General features: G+C 47.5%; 1 protein-coding gene across 2 annotated transcripts; it reads left to right on the top strand.

Moving 5' to 3' along the window:
• Nucleotides 1-1285: 1285 nt before the first annotated feature.
• On the top strand, nt 1286-17206 carry Dhrs7c (dehydrogenase/reductase 7C). 2 transcript variants are annotated; one of them, XM_052757473.1, is made up of 6 exons: nt 1286-1508; nt 10711-10823; nt 12113-12323; nt 13994-14086; nt 16044-16199; nt 16945-17206. In XM_052757473.1, exons 1-6 carry the CDS (start codon nt 1355-1357, stop codon nt 17151-17153), a joined length of 936 nt encoding a protein of 311 aa, XP_052613433.1. In that variant the 5' UTR covers nt 1286-1354; the 3' UTR covers nt 17154-17206. The 2 variants fall into 2 exon arrangements, with proteins under 2 accessions (XP_052613433.1, XP_052613432.1); XM_052757472.1 differs by lacking the exons at nt 13994-14086; nt 16044-16199; nt 16945-17206 and having other exon boundaries at nt 12113-12995.
• Nucleotides 17207-21334: the final 4128 nt, after the last annotated feature.

Genomic DNA, 21334 nt, shown 5'->3' with positions numbered 1-21334 from the left:
GAGAGGGAGGAGGAATTATATGAGCAAGGGGAATCAAGATCATGACGGGGAAACCCACAGAGACAGATGACCAGAGCTTGGGGGAGATCATAAACTCTGTATGACAGCTAGGGAGCCTGCATGGGACTGACCTAGGCCCTCTGCACATGGATGACAGATGTGTAGCTTGGTCTGTTTATGGAGTCCCTAGCAGTGGGACCAGAATCTGTCCCTGGTGCATGAGCTGGCTCTTTGGAACCTATTCCCTTTGATGGGATGCCTCGCTGGGTCTTGATGCAGAGGGGAGGGGCTTAGTCCTGCCTCAACTTGCCTAACAATGGCATGCATTGTTAACTCCCATGGAGGCCCCACCCTTTCTGAGGAGTAGATGAAGAGTAGAAGGAGGTGGGGGGAGGGAACAGGAGGAGAGCAGGGAGGGGAAACTGGTTGGTTTGTAAAATAAATAAAAAATAATAATTTTTTTAAAGATAGCAACAGTTACCTCCTGGAGACTCAGAATCTATGCCAGGTTCGAGAGAGGCAGGATCTTATTTTGTACCCCAAGAGATCTGCAAAATAAAACTATCATTCCTGTTTTAGAGAGAAAGACCCGAGCCTCGCAAAGACAAGAAGTGCTCTCTACACAGTGCTCTTTGATGCCACGTTTCTGTGTGGACTTTTTTTTTAACAGGTTCCATTCCACTGACCAGCTTTTTTTGCTTCTCATCCCCATCCCCACTCAGGAAGGGAAAGCCAGACGGCTCGGTGTCTACCTAGGTCTGAGCCACCTGCAAGTACCCAGTGCAGGAAAGAAAGGCACAGGCATTTGTGCTGACAATCCCAGGGACTGATCTCTGACTCTTCGCCCAAACTAGAGGAAACTCTAATAGTCCCGCCAGCCAGTAAAGCTTTAAAAGTCCTGGCAAGAACTCTGAAATCAGACCCGGCCAGCATGTGTCCCTGAATATCAGAATAGACACTATATTTACCCTGAAAAGCCCTTTAGTGCAACTGAGAGCTATAAATAACCATTAGGGCCCAAGCAAGTGGCCTTAACACATGGATTTCCTTCCAAAAATGCAGACCCATTTTAATTAAATTTGTAATTAGCCTTAGGGGAGGGCAGGCCCCCAGGACTCCTCCAGTGTGAGACACCGTGAGTAATTTCTATTTGTTGAGCATCTGGGGATCCACATGCTCCTTGCTGATCGGCTGAAAAGAACCTCCCGGGAGCTTGCAGAGCCCAGTTCCCTGGAGAACAGATCCTGGGCCTGGAGGGAATGAATGCTGGGAGCTTGAACCTCCCCCTGCCCTGGGTGTTGCCATCAGGGCCTCTGCAAAGCCAATCGTTTGTCCTGCTGTCCTGCAGAGCAAGATGGGGATCATGGCTGTCCTGATGCTGCCCCTGCTCCTGCTGGGGATCAGTGGCCTGCTCTTCATTTATCAGGAGGCATCCAGGCTGTGGTCAAAGTCTGCCGTGCAGAACAAAGTGGTCGTCATCACCGATGCCATCTCAGGACTGGGAAAGGGTAAGCTGGCTTCCCCTGGACATGTGCCCATCTCTGCCCACAAGGGATCTGTGGAGGTGTGGAGCACACCTGCTGATAGGGAGGAGTCAACTCAATGGGTTCTTCTCTTTGAGAGACTGAAGCTTGCTTGCCCCGTGATTGGCAGGGTTGGGATGCCTAGGGCTGCAAACTCAAGGACCAGTGCTAGGAAAGTATTGGGTTTGATTGCTTCAGGAGTTTCCAGAAATCTTGAAATGCCAAGCCCTTAGTTGGAGCTGCATACTGGATATGAGACCAGACTAGGATGCTAGATTTCAATCCTGGTTCCTGCACTTAAGTAGCAGGCGCCTTCACCTATGTGACCTCAATGTCCCATGTGTAGATCAAGGATGACAGCAGTCTCCACTTTGGAATGTGCAAATGAATTTGCACATGGGTGGAACTTGCAACAAGTGGCCACCACCATTCAAGTGTTGCTAGAGATGGTCATGTTGAATACATGTTCCACAGCGTCCACTCACCTCCTGTGTCCCACGTGACTACTGCCTCCCACCATCTCACTTCCTGGTCTTGAAGGCATTTTCATTCACAAACCCTAAGTAAGACAGTCTCCTGGGCCCTCCTCCTTGTGGCCTTTGTGAGAGGAATATCCTTTTGATTTAGCAGGATTCTATTATTCCTAATGATGGCAGTGTAATCCTGTTATATAAATTAATGACAATTTCTGCTGTTATTTTTGTTATTTAATCCAGCATAGAACCCACATAGCCAACCATCCACTAGCTGCTCAACAGATGCCAATGGGTCCATGTTGTCCTAAGTATCCCCTTTTCTAGAGTCTCTGGGGGTGCGGGGTGCACTTCCTCCTATGGTGTAGCCACTGGGAGAACGTCTATGGCCCTGTCTCTGAGGTTTCTCCCACAGCCTGCTGCTTGTTCGTCCCCAGAGGTAGCATGTCTCCCTGATAAGAGGCTGGGTGAGGTCTCAGTGAGTGTGTGCCTTGGGTCAGCCATGGCAGGTAAAGAAGACATTAAGCCTAACAGAGTGGATGTGGCCTCTGGAGCAATTGCCAAATAGGCTACCCTGACTCACTGGGATTGGCACTCAAAAGGTGTGGAGACACACAAACCCAAAGCTCAGTCTTCCCCAGGACCAGGACACTCTAGTTTGCCCATCAGACCAGACACAAGACCACAGTGTTGTTGGGAAAGTCACAAGAGGGACTCACCTGAAACTGTTCAGTCATGGGCTGTGGGACACTCTTTCTCCAAGTAGAATATGTTTGTCTAGGAGCAGGCCAGGTCCCTGGAGCCTTCTCTGCCACCTTAACTGTGCCATCCTTTCAGGTGGCCCCCAGAGACCTGCCTTCCCACATCCTAAGGTTCTGCGCATGCTCACCAGCACCGACCTGGCGTCCTTCATGCTAATGCCCCCACACCTACCTCAATGCTTTCCATCTAGTAAACACTCAATAAATGTTTTTAAAAATTTGTTTTGAATCTGCACTGTCCCCCAACAGACTCATGTTTTGAGTGCTATTTTGGAAGCTGTGGTGTCTTTGGGTCAAGGTCACAGTGGTTCTTAACCTGTGGGTTGCAAAACCCTTTGGGGATCAAATGACCTTTTCAAGAAGTCACCAAAGACCGTTAGAAAATGGAGATATTTTCATTGTGATTTGTAACAGTAGCAAAATTACAGTTATGAAGTAGCAACGAAAATAATTTTGTGGTTGTGGGGAGTCACCACAACATGAGGAATGGTACTAAATGGTCACAGCATTAGGAAGGTTGAGAGCCACTGCCCTAGAAGAGGGGCCTGGCTGGCAGCAGTAGGTCATGAGGTACAGGCTTGGGAAGGTTATACCTTCTCAACTCTCCTCCTCAACACAGGCTGTCACCTCCAACTTCCATCAGCACAGACCCAGCTGCTGCCCTGTGCCTCCCTGGCAGAATGGATCCTCTCAAACCTGGACCTAAACAAACCTTTATTCCTATAAATTGCTCCTGACAGGATTTGTTCACAGCAATGAGACAGGCAACAAGTACATTTAAGGACCAGCATCTAGAGGCCGTTTGATCAGGGAAGGCACCCAGATAAGTATGTTCATGAATATCGGTTTAATTGATCTCCACTTTGGTTCCAATACGGCCAGAGAATGAACTCTGCATGATTCAGTTCTTTTGAGTTTGTCAAGGTTTGCTCTCTGGTGTGGCTGTGGCCTGCCATTCAGTCTGTTCCCAGAGGGCTGGGAAAGAACGCTCCCACTGCTGTGCTTGGGTAGATGGTCCTGCAAATGTTAGCTGAATTTTGTCGTTGAAGATGCTGTTCAGATCCTGTCTTTGGAATGTTCTGTGTTACTACGTGGAACCACTGTTCTCCTTGGGTGAGGGTTGTGTGTTTATTTCAACAATCCCAGTTAGTGTTTTTTTTTTTTTTTTAATCTCATTGGGTTATATCACACATAAGTCAGGACCCCAGGAAATACACCACAGGGGTTTGCCGAAGAATGTAGCCCAAGCAGTCAAGATTCCAATCACTGTTCTCTTGGACTGCATCTCACTGGCTCTTTGTACCTCCCACCTCCCCGATTCTACCCCCAACCCTGCAGAAATGCGAAGCAGAAAGGAATGAAGTCCAAGTATTTGCAAGTAACCTGAGACCCTGGGTGTGTGTGACTTTAAATAAATGCCTGCTTTCCGTGTGCTGCTGATGACAGCAATCCCAGACACCAGCTGCTCCATTTCAACCTCAAGGCAAGAAAAAGTAAAGCCGCTCAAGCACGGAGTGGCTTACACGTAGCCCATACTGTGCCCGGGTACCCTAGAGCCAGGATGAACCCTGTGGGTAGTTATAGACGAGGGAAATCAAGGGAACAGCCCAAATCCAGACATCTAGTCCTCATCCCAAACCATCACATGTCAATCAGGTCAACCACTGTGTTACCTTGTACTCATTGGGTCTGCGACAAGAGTGACAATCGAAATACCTCAGCACTGGACTTGGCCTTCAGGGAGAGCTGATTGGATGCTATCCCGGCCTGTGTTCTCACAACCCCCAAGATGCCAGTCTTCTTTAAACACTGCTGAAACCTAGCCACCCACAACAACATCTCATAGGCCCTCCAGGCCAGCCTTCCTCACTTCACTGTCTCCGGAATCAGAAATCGCTTTACACTCTTTGGCGTCTTAGATCTGAGGAAACAAGCAAGTAAGTGCCCAGTTTGTGTTTATTAGTTGGAAAGGGCACCGTTGGCAGCGTTGAAATGCTTGATGGGAGACGAATACTGAGCTGAGCTGATAACAAACTAAAGCTGGATGTGGTCACCTGTAATTCTAGCAGGAGGATTAGGAATTCAAGGTCACCCTCAGCTACACAGTGGGTTTGAGACCAGCCTGGGCTACCTGAGATACTGTCTCAAAAATAAATAAATTAAACAAATGAGTAAACGTAAGGGTTGGAGTACAGAGGCACTGCCACAAAATGCTTGGCAGGACAGAAAGAAGAGCTTCAAAGGAATTGGTCCACCGTGACAGGCAGGGCAAGAGAGAAGAGCTAAGTTCCTTTACATCACCGCGGAAGAAGAAGGAAAGACAGGAAATGAGGGAGTGCCACAAATTTCCCCTTCATTCACCCCAAGTCTCCCGCCTGTGGGGTGGTGTCTCCCACATTCAGGATGATTGCCCCCCTCAGCCGTCCCTCTCAAAAACACCCTGGAAACACACCTAGAGGTGTGCCTCAGTCTCCCAGGTGATTCCAAATCTAGTCAAACTGACAAGAAGACTACCCATCAATCCTGTGATCTCAGTGTTTGGGAGACTGCAGCAGGACAGCAGGATCACTCAGCTGGAAGCCAGCCTGGGCTAAGCAGTGAGGCCCAGTCTCAAAAACGACAAAAACAAAACAAGAATAGAACCAAGAATTTCCAAGTGGGCCTGCTCGTGTGGGCCCGTAAGCCCAGCTCTGTGGGAGGCTGACGCAGGAGGACTGTGAGTTCAAGATCAACCTGGACAACTTAGTGAGACCTTGCAGATACACCCCACCATTAGGAAAGAGAATGGGCGAGTGACAGTTAACCCCAGCCTGTCCCCCTCTCAGTGGTGGGGATTGGTGCTGTGGATACACTCTGGATGCTGTGAATGTGTTGCTCTGATTGGTTGATAAATAAAATGCTGATGGGCCAGTAGCCAGGCAGGAAGTATAGTATAGGTGGGACAAGCAGAGAAGAGAATTGTGGAAACAGGAAGGCTGGATCAGGAGTCACCAGCCGGACACAGAGGAAGCGAGATGTAAAAGTACCGGTAAGCCACAAGCCACGTGGCAACTTACAGATTAATAAAAATGGGTTAATTTAAGATGTAAGAACAGATAGCAAGAAGCCTGCCACGGCCATACAGTTTATGAATAATATAAGCATCTGTGTGCTTATTTGAGTCTGAGTGGCTGCTGGCCCCGGGCGGGACTGGAGATAACTTCAGCTACAGATTGGTCAAGAGGCAGCCTAATGTGGAGAACAGTTTCTCCCACCTGGACATCAGACTTCTTGAATCATGTCTTCATTCTTCTCCCTGCTTAGCAGTGGTGGGAATGTGGGAAACTCCTTCCAACTCTGTACCCCATTGCTCTGATATGGAGAATTTGATCATCATGGCTGACTCACACCCAGCATGCCTGCTTCAACCACTCACAACCACAGCTGAGCCTTCTCCCTCCAAACCAAGTGACAAAAATTCCATAATTGTCAAGACCACGATTGTGAAAGATGAATTTTTTAAGTAATAAAACATAAAACACACATAGAACTGCCTCCCTGAGGAGCATCCTGTGCGGATGTTTGGCTCTGCTTCCTTTCTGCTTCGTGGTGAAGCTGACAGCTCAGTCAGTTCTGTGGGAGGGGACCAAGAGTGCCCAGGGACAGATCAGTCCCATTCAAATCAGCCCAGACAGGAACCTCTTCCTGCAGCTGGACAGGAAAGAAAGGCCAGGCTGCCTCCGGACTTTCTGATTACAGACATTATGTACATTATCCGTTATATACAATACACATTATACACAAGCCTTCCATCACGGCACACCCCCAACAGGCAAGTCAAACAGGACTAATTCATAATCAATGCGTTCAATTTCCTTGATTTCCTTCCCCACCCCGATTCTCCCTGGCCTAAGCTTCTTACTGTTTCTGACCTTTCTAGGGATAAAGAAACAGAAAAGAAGACATAGAGGAGAGCAAGGGATGTGTTACCTAAGGGACACAGTGTAAGATGGCTCCAAGCTGCATGGGCACACAGCTGGGGGTCCGGCTCAGTGAGAATGTATTTGCTTGACATATAGGGGCTTGACATAGGGGCTGGTTTCAGCCCCAGCACTGGGCCAAGGTGGGAACCAAAGTGTCTTCTTCCTATTATGGGCACCTTTGTGTCCCTCAGAGGCTCCCATCAAAACATCCAGCTGCACCTCTGGGAAGTGGAGCATGTGGACTTCTCCCATGGCTCTCCTTGCCTTGAGACCTGGTTTAGGGGTAGGCAACTCCATAGAGACCAGTCTGGTCTGGGTTCCCAGCTATAGAGAACTCTTAGCAAACTATTCAAAGGACCCACAGATGCCTTCTCTCCTGGAGATGATGGGGAGGAAGAACATCCCAATCTTGGCCCATGGGCAAAAGCTTATCGTGTCCTCTACTGAGAAGCCTGCCTCCTAAGCCCTTCTCCTCCTTCCCCTCCTCCTCCTTCTCTTCTTCCTCCTCCTCCTTGGCCCATTTGTGTCTTATTTTAGGGCAAAAGGAATGAACTTAATAAAGCAGTTATTTCTTTTGAAAGCATGCATCTTGTACTAGCAACTAACTTTGGAATTTTATATCTATTGTATTTTAGTGCCTCTGAAATTTCCAACTTAATGCCCTGTTACTATCCTGCTTTACACACAAACATATACATTCAAGTTGTAGTGTTGTGTTTGACACACTCTTAAAATAAGATTTTATTTATGTGTGTCTGTGTATGGGTATGTGCACATGAGTACAGATATACAAGGAGTCCAGAAGAGGGTGTCAGATCACCCAAAGCTGGAGTTACAGCATTTACATGCCCAAAGTAGGTACTAGGAACTGAACTCGGGTCCTCTGTAAGAGTAATAAGTGCTCTTAATCACTGAGCCATCTCTCTAGCCCCTGATAAGCTGCTTCTAAAGCTCTTATATTTTAAACTGACTTTAATGTAAATTTCTTTTCATACCAACAGATTCATTTTTGTAAAATCAGTTTTAAGGGTTTGAAAATATTTTTTCTAGATGTACTGTAATTGACTTAACCAACCTCCTATTATATGAGACATTTGCAATTATTTCCAGTGTTTTACTGTTGGCTGTGGTACTGAGGTAAGCAATATTACAACTGTGTCTGTGTAGACATTCTTAATGGTTGCTTTAGAAGGAATACACATAAATGAAATTGATGAATCAAAGTCCTTTGAAGGATACAGTCAAGTTTTTCTTCCAAAACCCGTAGCAATTCATATATATGTTAGAGCAAATGCGAGATAAACCCACTGCTCACATCTCACTAAGACTGTGATCAGTTTTGTCTTTCAATATCTGATGGGTCAAAATTAGTGTGTGGTTTAAATTGCATCTCTTTATCATGTCATGAGTATTGAATCTTAATCTTCTGTTCATTAACTGTGCTTTTTTCTTTTTCCCAGTTGATTCTTCTTATTTGTAAAAGTCCTTTGCATATCGAATAAATAAGTCCTTTGCTGACATATAGGTTGTAAATACTTTTCTTAATTTGTTTGCTCTTTATTTATGTCTTTGCTGTAAAAAAAAAAATTTAAGGATAAAATCTATAAACCAATTCTGATACAATTTGTTTCTTTTGGGCATGCTCAGAAGACCTTCCCCAATGTAAGAGAGCAGATTCATCTCTAGCCCTTTTGTGGTTCTCTTTTTACGTTTAACTATTTTGTATGTTATAATATGACACATCTAGCTTTTTATCTCCCAAACAGGCACCCAAATATCATTTTTTAAAGATTCATTTTATTTTAATTATGTGTATGTGTGTGTAGGGCAATATATGCATGTGAGTGTAGTGCCCTTGGAGGCCAGAAGAAGGCATCTGATCCCCTGGAGCTAGAATCACAAGTGGTTGTGAACAGGCTGACAGGGGTTGAGAACTCAGGTCCTCAGCAAGAGTGGTACTCACTGAGCCATCTCACCAGCCCCCTCAAATATTTTTTTTAGGTAATATATTCTTTTCCCACTGGCTCAATATATTAACTTTATCATGCGGGTACTAAATGCTCATCAATATCCGGCTCTGTTTTTGTCAATATTTCTTACCTCTGTTGGAATTGTTAACATTTTGCTCTAGTTTTGGCAGCTTTATAGTGTTGCTGTCTAGGCACTTCCTCCAAGAGGAGATAATGCAGTCGGTAGGTGATGGACAAAAGGGTGCAAAGGCTGGGCCTCTCACATGCAGGCAAGACAGCTCTTCATGCCAGCTGCTGCTTCACAAGACTATCTGAGGGTCCAGGCAAGACAGCTCTTCCTGCCATCTGCTGCTTCACGAGACTGCCTGAGGGTCCTATTACTGCGAAGAGACACCATGACCACAGTAACTCCTATAAGGAAACATTTCATTAGGGCTGGCTTAGAGTTCAGAGATTTAGTCCAGTGTCATCATTGTGGCAGGAAGCATGGTAGCATGCAAGCAGACACTGTGCTGGAGAAGGAGGCAGGAGCTCAACATCCAGATCAGAAGGCATCAAGAAGAAAGAGACACTGGGTCTGGTTAAGCATTTGAAACCTCAAAAGCCCACCCCAAGAGACACACTTCCTCCATCACGGCCACACCTACTCCTACAAGGCCACACCTCCGCTTAGTGCCACTCCCTGGTGACCAAGCCTATGGGGGGCCATTCCTATTCAAACCGCCACAGAAAGTTAGTACCTCCCATGGCCATAGTAAGAATTAACTGAGCAAACACATGGATGTCTTTCCCAACCATCCTTAGAACAAATGAACTGTCCAAACATGTGCGCTTTCATTGTTTTAAAGTGTCTGGATTATTGTTACCTGTGAATGCTGTATATCTGCCAGCTATTGCTCTAGAGATGATGACTCAGTAGGTAAAGGTGCTTGCCACCAAGTATGGTGACCTGAGTTCCATCCCTGGGACCCATTTGGAGGAAGGAGATAACAGACTCCCACAGGTTTCCTCCAATCTCCACAGATGTACATTGGCATGCACATGCCAATGCTCACAAACTTGTCTATCAAATAAATAAATCAATGTTTAAAAACTTAAGGAAAGCCCTATATTGGATTAATCAGTAATAAGTTCAGAGTGAGACATAAAGCAAAGTCAACATCTTTTGTCTTTCTTTTTGTTTATTTTTGAGATTGTAATTTAATTACATTTCTTCCTTCCCTTTCCTCCCTCCAAACCCTCCCATGTGCCCCTTCTACTCTCTTTCAAATTTATGGCCCCTTTTTTCATTAACTGTTACTGCAAGCATATAAGTATTTGCATACACATGTGTATAGATATGACCTGTTGAGTTCATCTAATGTTACTTGTGTGCATGTTTTCAGGGCTGAACATTTGGCACTGGACAACCAGTTGGTGTGCTCTTTCCTGGGAGGACCATCTCTCCCTCTCCCTGCTTTGCTGAGTTGCCTGGAGTTCTTTGTGTAGAGTGGCCTTGTGAGCAACGAGCCTTACTAGAGTCTCTCCACAGAGAAAATCTGGAGGGCCGGGTGGTATGTGGTCTAAACAGACATGGTAACTCTTACCAGTATCTGCAAATTGAGGAGTCCCTAGGGCTATGGTCTCAAAGGCTAGTGACTCTCTCCTTCAGTGTAAGGAATGTCCATCATCAGAACTCCCAGCCAAGCAGAGCCTGCTGCTCCCTGCTGTGAGCTTCCCTTCAGGGAAGCAACCAAGCTGAGGCTAGAAACACAACACACCAACAAGTCAGCCTAGCCTAGGGTACCACTCAGTGCTAGAGCAATCCCTTAACACGTGCAAGGCTGGGGTTCAATCCTCAGGACCCCTAAAACATCTAGCCTGTGGAGGGGATCGAATGAAATGACTTCTCCAGAAGTAGGACCTCGTGGTGATGGATGAGACGTCGGGATTTTTTGACGTCAGGAGTTCCTAAGAGGGGAACTCCCTTCTGTGGCTCCATTCACACAGCACACCTTGCCTCCCTTCCCTCTTCTCCACAGAGTGTGCTCGGGTGTTCCATGCAGGTGGGGCAAGACTGGTGCTGTGTGGAAAGAACTGGGAGGGGCTGGAGAGCCTCTACGCTACCTTGACCAGTGTGGCTGACCCCAGCAAGGTAAGGTCCTCTCCAGACAGCCTGAGATACCCCGAGCCTCCGTCTTTGTTAAGGAGCGGTTTCTGGGGAAATGGGACAGTGGCTTGGGAGAAATCAGAGTCGATGGCACTGACCCAGATAGAGGCCTGTCTGCCCAACAAAAGGCTCTGGCTTGTTTTGATCAGTCATCATGGCAGAACATGGGCACCAATCCCAGAGTCTATGGGAGTCAGACTCAGCAAAAAAATAAAGGTAACAAGTGTACCAGCTGTGGGTTATGATTACAAATAGAGCTGATGTTCAGACAAGCAACATAAGTGACTGTAGCATCAAAGACATCAAGGAACCCCCCTCCTAAGCCACCCAGATCACAGGTGTTGCCTTCAGCACTCTTTAAGAAGAAAAATCTAACCCTCGCTCCCGAGCTTGAAGTTGCTGTTTGCAAACAGCTCAAAGGAACTGGGAGCTAAACCTGGCACTTGAGGAGAGGAATCGACTAGACCCTCACAGAATGCTACACGGAGAATTTCTTGGGGTATTATTAGGTTTTCAGTAAAAAGTCAAGTTGTGTGGGCAATACCGAGTTCCGTTCAGCTTGTCTTTTCAGAACCTTTATTGTGTGAGTGTGTATCTATCTCCCCAAAGAACTCGGAGATCAGTAAATGTTTCCCGGACAGATATGATCCACAATGGGAGCCTTTTCTTCAAAAGTATATGTCAGAACTAACATTTGCCCAAAAGTTGAATTGACTCCAGGGTACTATCAAGCCCCACCCCCATCTTTACTTCTAAACCAGTAACATCTTGAAGACAGCAAGCGTCCAGAGATGGGTACAACACCTAGCACATAATAGATGCTTCAGAAGCAGCTCTGGGTGGAATACACCATTTTGATCCAAAACAAGGGGTAGCTGCCAGCTGCTGTGCTGAATTTTCTTGTAGCTTATAAAACAAACGGGGAAGCAGCAGTTTCCAAGAGGAACCCAGTGGTTCAAAGTTATGATGCCAGCACCAGAACCAGTTCACAGCCTCCAAAGGGTCACCCAGTTTGATCAGTTGAGGAGCCCTGGCCACAAGTTCAGACTTCCTACTGCTTATCCGCACTTAATTGCAGCTCTGGTCTCCAAAACTAGATTCTCCAGCAATCTCCTTCTTCCCACAATTGTTTTACTCCTTCTTCTCTGTCTTGGTTTGATTTCTTAGTTAGTCTATGGCTTTGAATTCCCAGCAGGGTAGCTGTTTGATGGAGGGCCCCCAACATCTCCAAGGAAGTGATCCCAAATATGTTGACTCTCTCGTTGCTCCGGCAGACATTCACCCCAAAGTTGGTCCTCTTGGATCTCTCAGACATCAGCTGTGTTCAAGATGTTGCCAAAGAGGTCCTGGACTGCTATGGGTGTGTGGACATCCTCATCAACAACGCCAGCGTGAAAGTGAAAGGGCCTGCCCATAAGATTTCCCTGGAGCTCGACAAAAAGATCATGGATGCCAACTACTTCGGACCCATCACCTTCACCAAAGGTCCTGTGAGTCTCATTTTCCTCTGGGTCTGTGGGCCACCAAATGCCATGGAAAGGCCTATGGTGCCACCAGGTGGCCATCTGGTTCTAGAAAGATTTCTTCAACCCAAGAAAGTTCAGAATTTGAACACCGAAAGCTTTCGGGTCCCCAGCTGTAAATGTTGGCCACAAAAAGGAAGTGTCTTGCCAGTGTATTCTCACTTCACTGTGAAACTCTGCCCCCGATTCACATTCCACTCGGTAGCTCTCTCGTTGTACCCAATCCACAGCTCCCCTGTGAGTCTGTCTCTCTGGGCCACTGTCTTCAGCTTTTGCCTAAGTTTTGCTACAAAGGCCTTACAGTTGTTCTTCCCTCACCGTGGGAGCTGGTCAAAGGTTCTGTCTTCAGAAATGAAGGAGATGGGGCTGGGAGACGGCTCGGAGGGTAAAGCGCTGGTCCAAGGCGAGCATGAGGACCAGATTCCCAGCACAACATAAAAGCTAGGCATGGTGGCACACGGTTGCAAGCTCAGCTCTGGGCAGGGGTAAGATAAGAGGATCCCGGGAGCTTGCCGGCCAGCCAATTTAGTCAAAATAGCAAGATCCGGGTTCAGTGACAGTCCCTGTCTCCAAAAGGAAGAACAGTCAAAGAAGACACCCAAAGTCGACCTCTGGCCTCTATGTGTGCATTCAGTTAATCCCAGACATCATCCAGTTGACAACCATGAATGGCCACCACAACTGGTTTCTTCTGGGTGGGCCTCCCTGTCAAGTGCTGAGGGGCCAGAGTCTGGTGGGAGCTCTGGGCCTCCCTTTGCTCTTCTCTAAGGCAGAGGGGCTGAGCTCCAAACCTGAGCACTCCCTTTCATCCGGACCTCTTTCCCTTCTGCCAGTACAGTTACCATCTTTCTCCACATTTCCTCATTTTATATTAAATCTGCCTGAGGAAGAAATGTTATCATAGCAGCATATATCTAAACCCTTTCCGCTCACAGCCAACAAGAAGCCACCTAAGAACTAAGCAAGTGCATCTTCCCAGACAGCCCAGAGGACATGTGCTCTTCCCTCTCACCTGCAAAAGAGGAGGAATTAGAGACATGCTGGAGGCCGGGTGAAGTGGTGCACACCTGTAATCTCAGGAGTGGGAGGTTCGGGCAGGTGGATCACAAGTTCAAAGCCTATCTGAGCCACACAGCAAATTCCAGACCAGCCTTGGCTGTATGCGGCGATCTTGTCTCAAAACAGCAGAAGAGACCTGATAGGAACTACAGGAAACTGTCTTCTTGAAGTAATAGGAGAAATGAGAAGAAAATGCCCTCCAAGCTGCATGTAGGGATGACCCAGACTGGAGGAGGAGGAAGTGGAGAAATAGGAAAGAGGATGAGAAAAGAAGGGAGGGGAGGAAAGGGGAGTAGGAGAGATGGAGGGAGGGAAGAGAAGAAAGAGGAGAAAGTTCTGTGTCACTTAGCTAGTGTACTGGTGGGTCATTTCAAATCACCCAGCAATGAGCCAGCCAACTGGTCCCTCAGAAACACAGGGCCAGTGACTTCCTGGAACCACTCCATCTCTGTCCCTTGCCATCTAGAAGGCAAAGAGGTAGCAGAGCCGTGGGTGACAAGAGGTGGAGCTGGGGACCTGCCTCTGCTGCCTGCCCAGCTCTGATTTCTAACTGGGACTCCTTGTCTCTTCCAGTTCTGCTTCCCAACATGATCTCCAGGAGGACAGGCCAGATCGTGTTAGTGAACAACATCCAAGCCAAGTTTGGGATCCCGTTCCGCACAGCCTGTAAGTCACTAAGACAAAATAGGGGTGTCCTTGCTGTGTGTTTGTGTCAGAGCAAGCACCGTTAGGTCTAGACCAGGCAAGGGACCATATGGGATAAGGGGAATCTCATCCGGAGACGAGATGGGTCAGCTGGGGTTTCTTTCACGTCTCAGTTCCCTGATTTGGGGATGTTATAGACAAGGTTCCTCTCCTCCCAAAGTGCAGTCCCACAGGTGGAAAGACATGTGCTGCTTCAACATGACATTGCAGGTGAAGGTCACACTCCTACATACACACACACACACATACACACACACACACACACACACACACACACACACACACACACACACACACACACACACACACATATATATATATCCCTAGCTCAAACACCTCTTCCTCTATGAAGTTGTCTCCAAAGACTAGAACTGGGGACAAGAAAGAAGAGAAAAAGAAGAGGATCTGTGAAATAGCAATATCATAGCCAAAGGGGTTTATCCAAGGCATGATCATTACCACTGAGAATCCCAGGAGATGGGCAGCTCCAAAAGAGAGATGTGCATGGAGGAGACTCCAGGGGTGTGTTCCCAGGAACTATCGGAGAAACTCCAGAAACACTCTCACCTTTGTTATGTCCCTGTTGTATTTATTTTTTCTGGGTGATATGACCAATGACTCAAGAATATAGTCCTACCCAGGTCTAGCTTGGTGAATCAAGGAGATTCACTGGCACTGCTGACAGGGGATGGATGAGGAGTCACCTTACGGGAGCATGGGTAACTTACAAGTGGTTACATCACCGAAGAAAATGTCTCTGCCTCATCCCCACCAACAATTAGCCACCTATATGTCCTCAGAGAAGGGTGGTACTTCTTGACCTCCCCACCCCCATGACAGACAGTTATTGGCTCTTAAAGATTGTGTGTGTGTGTGTGTGTGTGTGTGTGTGTGTGTGTGTGTGTGTGTGTGTTAAACTTAGCACAATGTTGTAGCATGCATCAAAATTTCTTGCCATCTTTCCCATTGAAAACGGCAAATCCTTCATGGCTTGGATATACCACAAATTACTTATCTATATCTATTGATGGCTATCTGTTGATACCACTTTGGAATTACAAGTAATGAGTCTATGGGCATGCATGAATAGTTTCTGTTGAGAACATGGCTTCATTTTTCCAGGGTTGCAAACCTAGGGAAGGAATTATGTTTAAATGTTTATAGGAAACTCCCTAAGCTGTCTCCAGAGCAGACACACCCCTTCCATTCCCGCCAGCATGACATAAGGGTTCTGAAATCTCCACTCACCAACACTAGTGACGGTCCATCTTGATTTTAGCCCTCTTAGTGGTGTGAAGAAGTGGCTTTGGTCAACCGTCCCTATGTTCATGCATATAGAATTGGGTCTGTGAGCTCTGAGGGTGGACCTACTGAGTGACGGCGGGGGAGGCCAGGATTCTAGCCGATGCTTTTCCACCTTTGGCTGTGGAACCTAGTGCCGTCACATGACCTCTCAGTGACTCCTTTACTCTCCATAGAGTGGGCACGATGGTTCCTCTATCTCTTCATTCAGTGCACAGTGGTCCCTCGGTATCCATGGCAACGGTGGTCCTCAGACACCCTACAAAGGGAGTTTGCATCCTCTCGCGTACTTTCCATCATCTCTGAATTGCATGAAATACTTCCTACAGCTGTGGGGAAGCTGTTGTAGTGTCCTGTTTAGGGAACATGCAATTATTTTTCTGAGTATTTCAGTTCATGGCTGGGGAACCTGTGGGTCTTGAGGGCTGATTTAAATTAAGGAGACAGCAAGCCACACAACAGGAGCAGAGATCCAGAGAGATAGTGAATGAATTAGTTTAACAGGGAGCTTACAGGCCCCTTTGAGCTGGGAGGAAGATGTATGTCTGCCCTCTTGTCTACAGTCAAGCCCAGAGAAGCCCTTCCTGTACCCACCTCTGGCTGGTCTTTCTTCCAGATGCAGCCTCCAAGCACGCCATCATGGGTTTCTTCGACTGCCTCCGAGCTGAGGTTGAGGAGTACGATGTTGTGGTCAGCACCGTGAGCCCGACTTTCATCCGTTCCTACCATGTTTATCCTGAGCAAAGAAACTGGGAGTCATCCATTTGTAAATGTAAGAGTTGAGAGAGAACCCTAAGTCTGGAGGTGGAGAAACGAAGCCTTTAGGCCTGAGGTACCAGGTAGAGAGCACACCCAAGCTGCACCCAGCAGACCCTGGCAGGGCTGAGCGGGACACTGACCCTGGCAGGGCTGAGCGGGACACTCACCCTGCTCAACAGCTTTTCCCAGACCTAGCAACCAACACGTAATCTTTAAGAACCACCCTGCTCCCTCTTTCTGAAGAGGCAGTTCTGAATGGACGCTAAGCCTTCCCATCCAAGACTGCCTGTGCCTCAGGCTTGCCTCTGCCACAGCTTAGAGGCAAGCCCTTTATAGAGCTAGGCCCCATTTTTCCCTTGGAAACAGGGAAGAAGGTTCTAGCCCAACAGCCCGAATACTCTCACGACAGAGATTGCTCCTTACTCAGAGCTCTGGGTCTGCACTGAGACACCAACAGGAACTGGCCTGGAGCAAAGAGCACCAGAGGCCCTAGGCAAGGGCAGCTTCACCACCACACATGGCAGGCCCTCCTTCTCCTTAGCACCCAAGCTTGTCCCCATCCCCTCCACTGTGAAGGCACCATGGAGAAAATGAGGCAGTAAACAAAGCGGCGGAGGCTGGAGGGTAAAGTGTCTTTCCCAGGCTTGAGGCCGGAGGATAGCAGAGTGTCAGGAAACCCTGGCTTTAAAGATGCACCCAAGCATCTTCGTAGTCCGGGGATGTGAACCAGCTGCAGCCGCCCCAGCCTGTGCTTTCAGTCTTTTGCAGGAAGCTGGCCTACGGCGTTCACCCGGTGGAGGTGGCTGAGGAAGTGATGCGCACGGTGCGGAGGAGGAAGCAAGAGGTGTTCATGGCCAACCCGATCCCCAAGGCCGCCGTGTTCATCCGAACCTTCTTCCCTGAGTTCTTCTTTGCTGTGGTGGCCTGTGGGGTGAAGGAGAAGCTCAGTGTCCCAGAAGAGAATTAACCGCGAGAGTGGCCGAAGGGGCCACTGAGGGCGAATAAAGGCTCTCCTAGCTAGTGCTGGCTCATCTGTTCTCTCCCTCCAGAGAGGTCGCTTACAGGCCACAGGCCAAAACCCGCTAGATCCCCTGCACAAAGCTCTCACCCTCCCACTGAGGGTGGCCAAGCCAGAGCTACAGGACCCCTGGGTGTCTCCCACACAAAATCGGGGGCACATTTCCAGAAGCTTCTCTGCTTTGTGGGGTGACAACTGAGCAGGAACTTATGAGCTGTAATGCATCAAACCATCAATTTATCCAAGCATGCTATGGCCTCTAGCCTGCCCAGAAACACCCACCACCCCCACCCGCCCACCACCACCAACAACAACCCCCACCCCCACACCTCCACCCCCCACCGCCCCCACCCCTGTCTCCTACAGGGGGATATGCCCAGTCAACCTCCAACAGCCAGACAGCACTGGATAACCCATTAAAGGAGCTTTTCCCAGTCCAGCTTCCTATAGGATGAAAATAGCCTCTGATCTCTATCAGCCTGTGCAACAGCCACCAGCCATGTGGGACAAATTGAATTTTAAATTTTATTTAATTGAGAGTAATTTAAATATTAATATTATTTAAGCATGATATTATATGAACATGACATCATAAAAAGGTCAATCATTAATTTATGTTAACATTTTCTATATTATATAAATATATCACATAACTTATATAAATATATAAAGCTAAATTATGCCAATAAGAATGACTAATATTAATATAGTTATTGAGTGTTACTATTTAATATGGTATATTATGTGATATATAAATCATATAATATATTATGTATATACTTTACAAATAAACATATATAGTGTGAACACATGTAATAATATGCTTATGCTATACATAATATTACATCATGACATACTTCTTGTTAAACTTGGCTGGAAATTATTACAAGCACCCCTCCTTGGAAGCACAATTCAGCCCTTCCCCAGTTGGGAGGTAGCCACCAACAGCCCGTTTCTTAAGTCCTCAGTGGCCGCTAAGACCCTCCACTTCAGGCATCGTCTTCCAGACTTTCTCAGAACAAAACCCCATTCTAAAGCACCACCTCGCTGCTCTGCATGTGCAGACGGTAAACGATTCTTGGACTCTTGAGAAGTATGGACATATGGTTCTGCGCTAATATGGTAACCAGTGACTCAAACCTAATATTTATAGATGGAAAACCATAATGCTACTACATTCCCCAAACCTGCCACTCACAAAATTAACATATAAAGCTTTATAGGTTGCACGTATGTTAATCTTCTCTTAAAAGGTAAAATCATGGGCTGGGGAGATGGCTCAGTGGTTAAGAGCATTTGCTGCTCTTCCAGAGGACAGGGGTTCAATTCCCACCACCCAGATCATAGCTCCAGTTCCAAGGCACCCAATGCCCTCTTCTGGCCTCTGCAGGCACCAGATACTCAGTGCACACACATACATGCAGACAACACTCAGACCTGTAAAATAAAATCAATCAATCTTTTAAAAAAGTAAAAATGTGGGCCATAGAGATAGTTCTGCAGTTAAGAGTTCTTACTGTTCTTGCATGCTCACAGCTGCCTGTAACTCCAGCTCCAGAGGCTCTGAATCCTCTGGCCTCTGAGGGCACCTGCACTCCCATACACCTACCCACATGCAGACACACATATCCACATAATAAAATAAATCTTTTTTAAAAAGTTGTCTAGGAGCCGGGTGGTGGTGGTGCACGCCTTTAATCCCAGTTCAAGGCCAGCCTGGGCTACCAAGTGAGTCCCAGGAAAGGCGCAAAGCTACACAGAGAAACCCTGTCTCTAAAAACCAAAAAAAAAAAAAAAGTTGTCTAGGCTTTTATGGTCACCCAAGAGCCCCCAAAACATGGCATTGTCAAGTCCTCCACAGGAAGCAAAATATGGGGTTCCAATTTAGGAAGGTGTCAGCAAGGCAGCTCTGTTTTAGTGGGTTTGATTGTCATGGTAGGAAACGTTGTGGGAAGCAGGAGGCAACAGCAGCCATAGCCAGAATATGAGTATGGCACCTTTGGGGCAGGAAGGGTCAGAGTCAGAGCCGTGGGCATCCGGTCCTCAGGACCTACTCAGAGCTTGGCCAGAGTCCCCACCTGCTCCCTTCCAGGCTCTGCTTTGCAAAAGTAAGCTCCAGACCAAGAATGTGTTAATAGGGCAAGAGAGTCTCAACAGACCAGGCTCTGTCACCTGATCAGAAATCTCCATCAAAGTGAGGAGCAGTGAAGGACAGAGAAGAGAGATCTAGCAATGTGGTTGTGCTGGGAAGAACAAGGCTTGAGTGAGCCCATGTCCACTTAGGATATCAATGTGAGCTTTAGTTTAAACTGAGAATGAGTAGGGCAGAGGGCCGGAGCAGTCTGGAGCATAACTGAGCAGTCCTGGTCAAGTGTGTCTGGTTGATTGTTGTCTTAGTTCTGGTTCTGCAGGGCCGGCGGGGGGTGGGTGGTGGTGGGGGGGGTTTCGAAGAAGCTCTTCTTGCTTAAGGGCACAAGGCAGCTCCCATAAGATGACTGCCCCTGCTTGGGAGTGATCTCATGATACGGTGACTTGTCTACAGGGCTCTACTCTTCCTGGAATCCAGAGTGGCTTGCAGATTTGGGCCAATGATGAGAGAGACCTGTGGATGCCTTCTGAGGTCTGGGATAGGACATTATGGAAGCTGACTGCTTAGTTAAATCACGTCTGTGCCGTCTGTCTTGAAGGGGGAGGAGACAGGTTAGGCACCACCAGCTTGTAGGTAGACACTCCTGGAGTGACTAGCATGTCTGCATGCTAAGTTAAGCAGAAGTCTGACCCGGTGTTTTCAGACAAGGGAGGCAGATGTTAAATGAAGGCATAGATGCCGATGCCGGGCATTGGTCCTGCTCTTAGTTACCTTGTGGGCCCAAGTGAGAAGTCAGCGGTTTTAGTAAAAGCTGCTTCTAAGTACCTAGGGTAAGCAGGGACAAGGGCCTGGCCTTGGGGGGAGGGGGAGGGGAGACTGTCACTAGAAGCATCCACTGGGTCACTGGAGGTTGCATTCTGGCAAAGCAAGGACTCCGGAGTGGGGGAGGCCACTACACTGAGATTCCCCTAAAACAAGCCAGGGAGATCAACGCTGAGGAAAAAGGACTCCCACGTAGGTGAGTTTGCTCTACCATCCCCTGCCAGCTGGACAGGGATCCCAGAGCCTTGGGGTGGACTTAGTAAGACTGTCCATCATCTCCCTCGGGATGCAACTTGTTGCTCTCAGACGGCTGCCACCCTGTCGTGGTGGGATAACGCACCAGCATAGTAAATAAAGACCTCCAACCTTTATATTGAAACCCAGGATGAAAGATAGATAGATGATAGATAGATAGATAGATAGATAGATAGATAGATAGATAGATAGATAGATAGATAGATAGATAGATAGATAAGCAAACGAACAAACGAACGAACAAACAAACGAATGAATGAATGAAATATTAGCCAAGAAACGAGGTGTGGTGGAAACGGACATGTTATGCAGTATGAGTAATGACCACAGGGTGTCGCTGTTGCTCCAAACACATTTTACAAGGCGCGTCCTAGAACTCACACAAAGCACAGCTAGCTGCAAGATTCTATGTGTCACATTCACAATATCATGTACAATTTTTTTAAAAAGATGCGATGTGGCCCTCCTCTCTGCCTGGGTTCCCTGGAAGGACCAGCAGTCCATGTCACAGATGGGAAAGCTAAGGGTATCCACGCTTGCCTGCTGCTGCTGTTGTTCAGGGAAGAACAAGGGTGGCCTGTACTTATCCCGAGATACAGAATGACTGGATGCGATAAAGGACCTAAGTAGCAGTGGCAGTCCCAGACCCAGCAGTGGCCATCTCAGGACACCGAAGATATTGAAACAGCTCTCAACTCGGTGCTATGAAAGACAAAGTCGATTTTCTTGTCATTGCTTCCTGGCCCAAATCTGTAAAAATTCTAGAAGTGCATTACGTAAGAAAACACAAAGAAACAGATAAGTGGATCACAATTGCCAACCTCTTTTAGCACTTGGGCCCTTCTCTGGTAAGATTAGAACCCTCACAAAACAGCACACCGCTTGGACCCTCTGGTTCCTGCACGAGGACATGGCAGTGAGAAGTGTACACACATTCACGGTGGCTGAGCTCAGTCTCCGTTTG

Source organism: Peromyscus californicus, unplaced genomic scaffold, assembly GCF_007827085.1.
Source record: "Peromyscus californicus insignis strain IS unplaced genomic scaffold, ASM782708v3 Scaffold_3__1_contigs__length_106647218, whole genome shotgun sequence".
NCBI lineage: Eukaryota > Metazoa > Chordata > Mammalia > Rodentia > Cricetidae > Peromyscus > Peromyscus californicus.
This window is presented reverse-complemented; position numbering and strand designations above follow the sequence as displayed.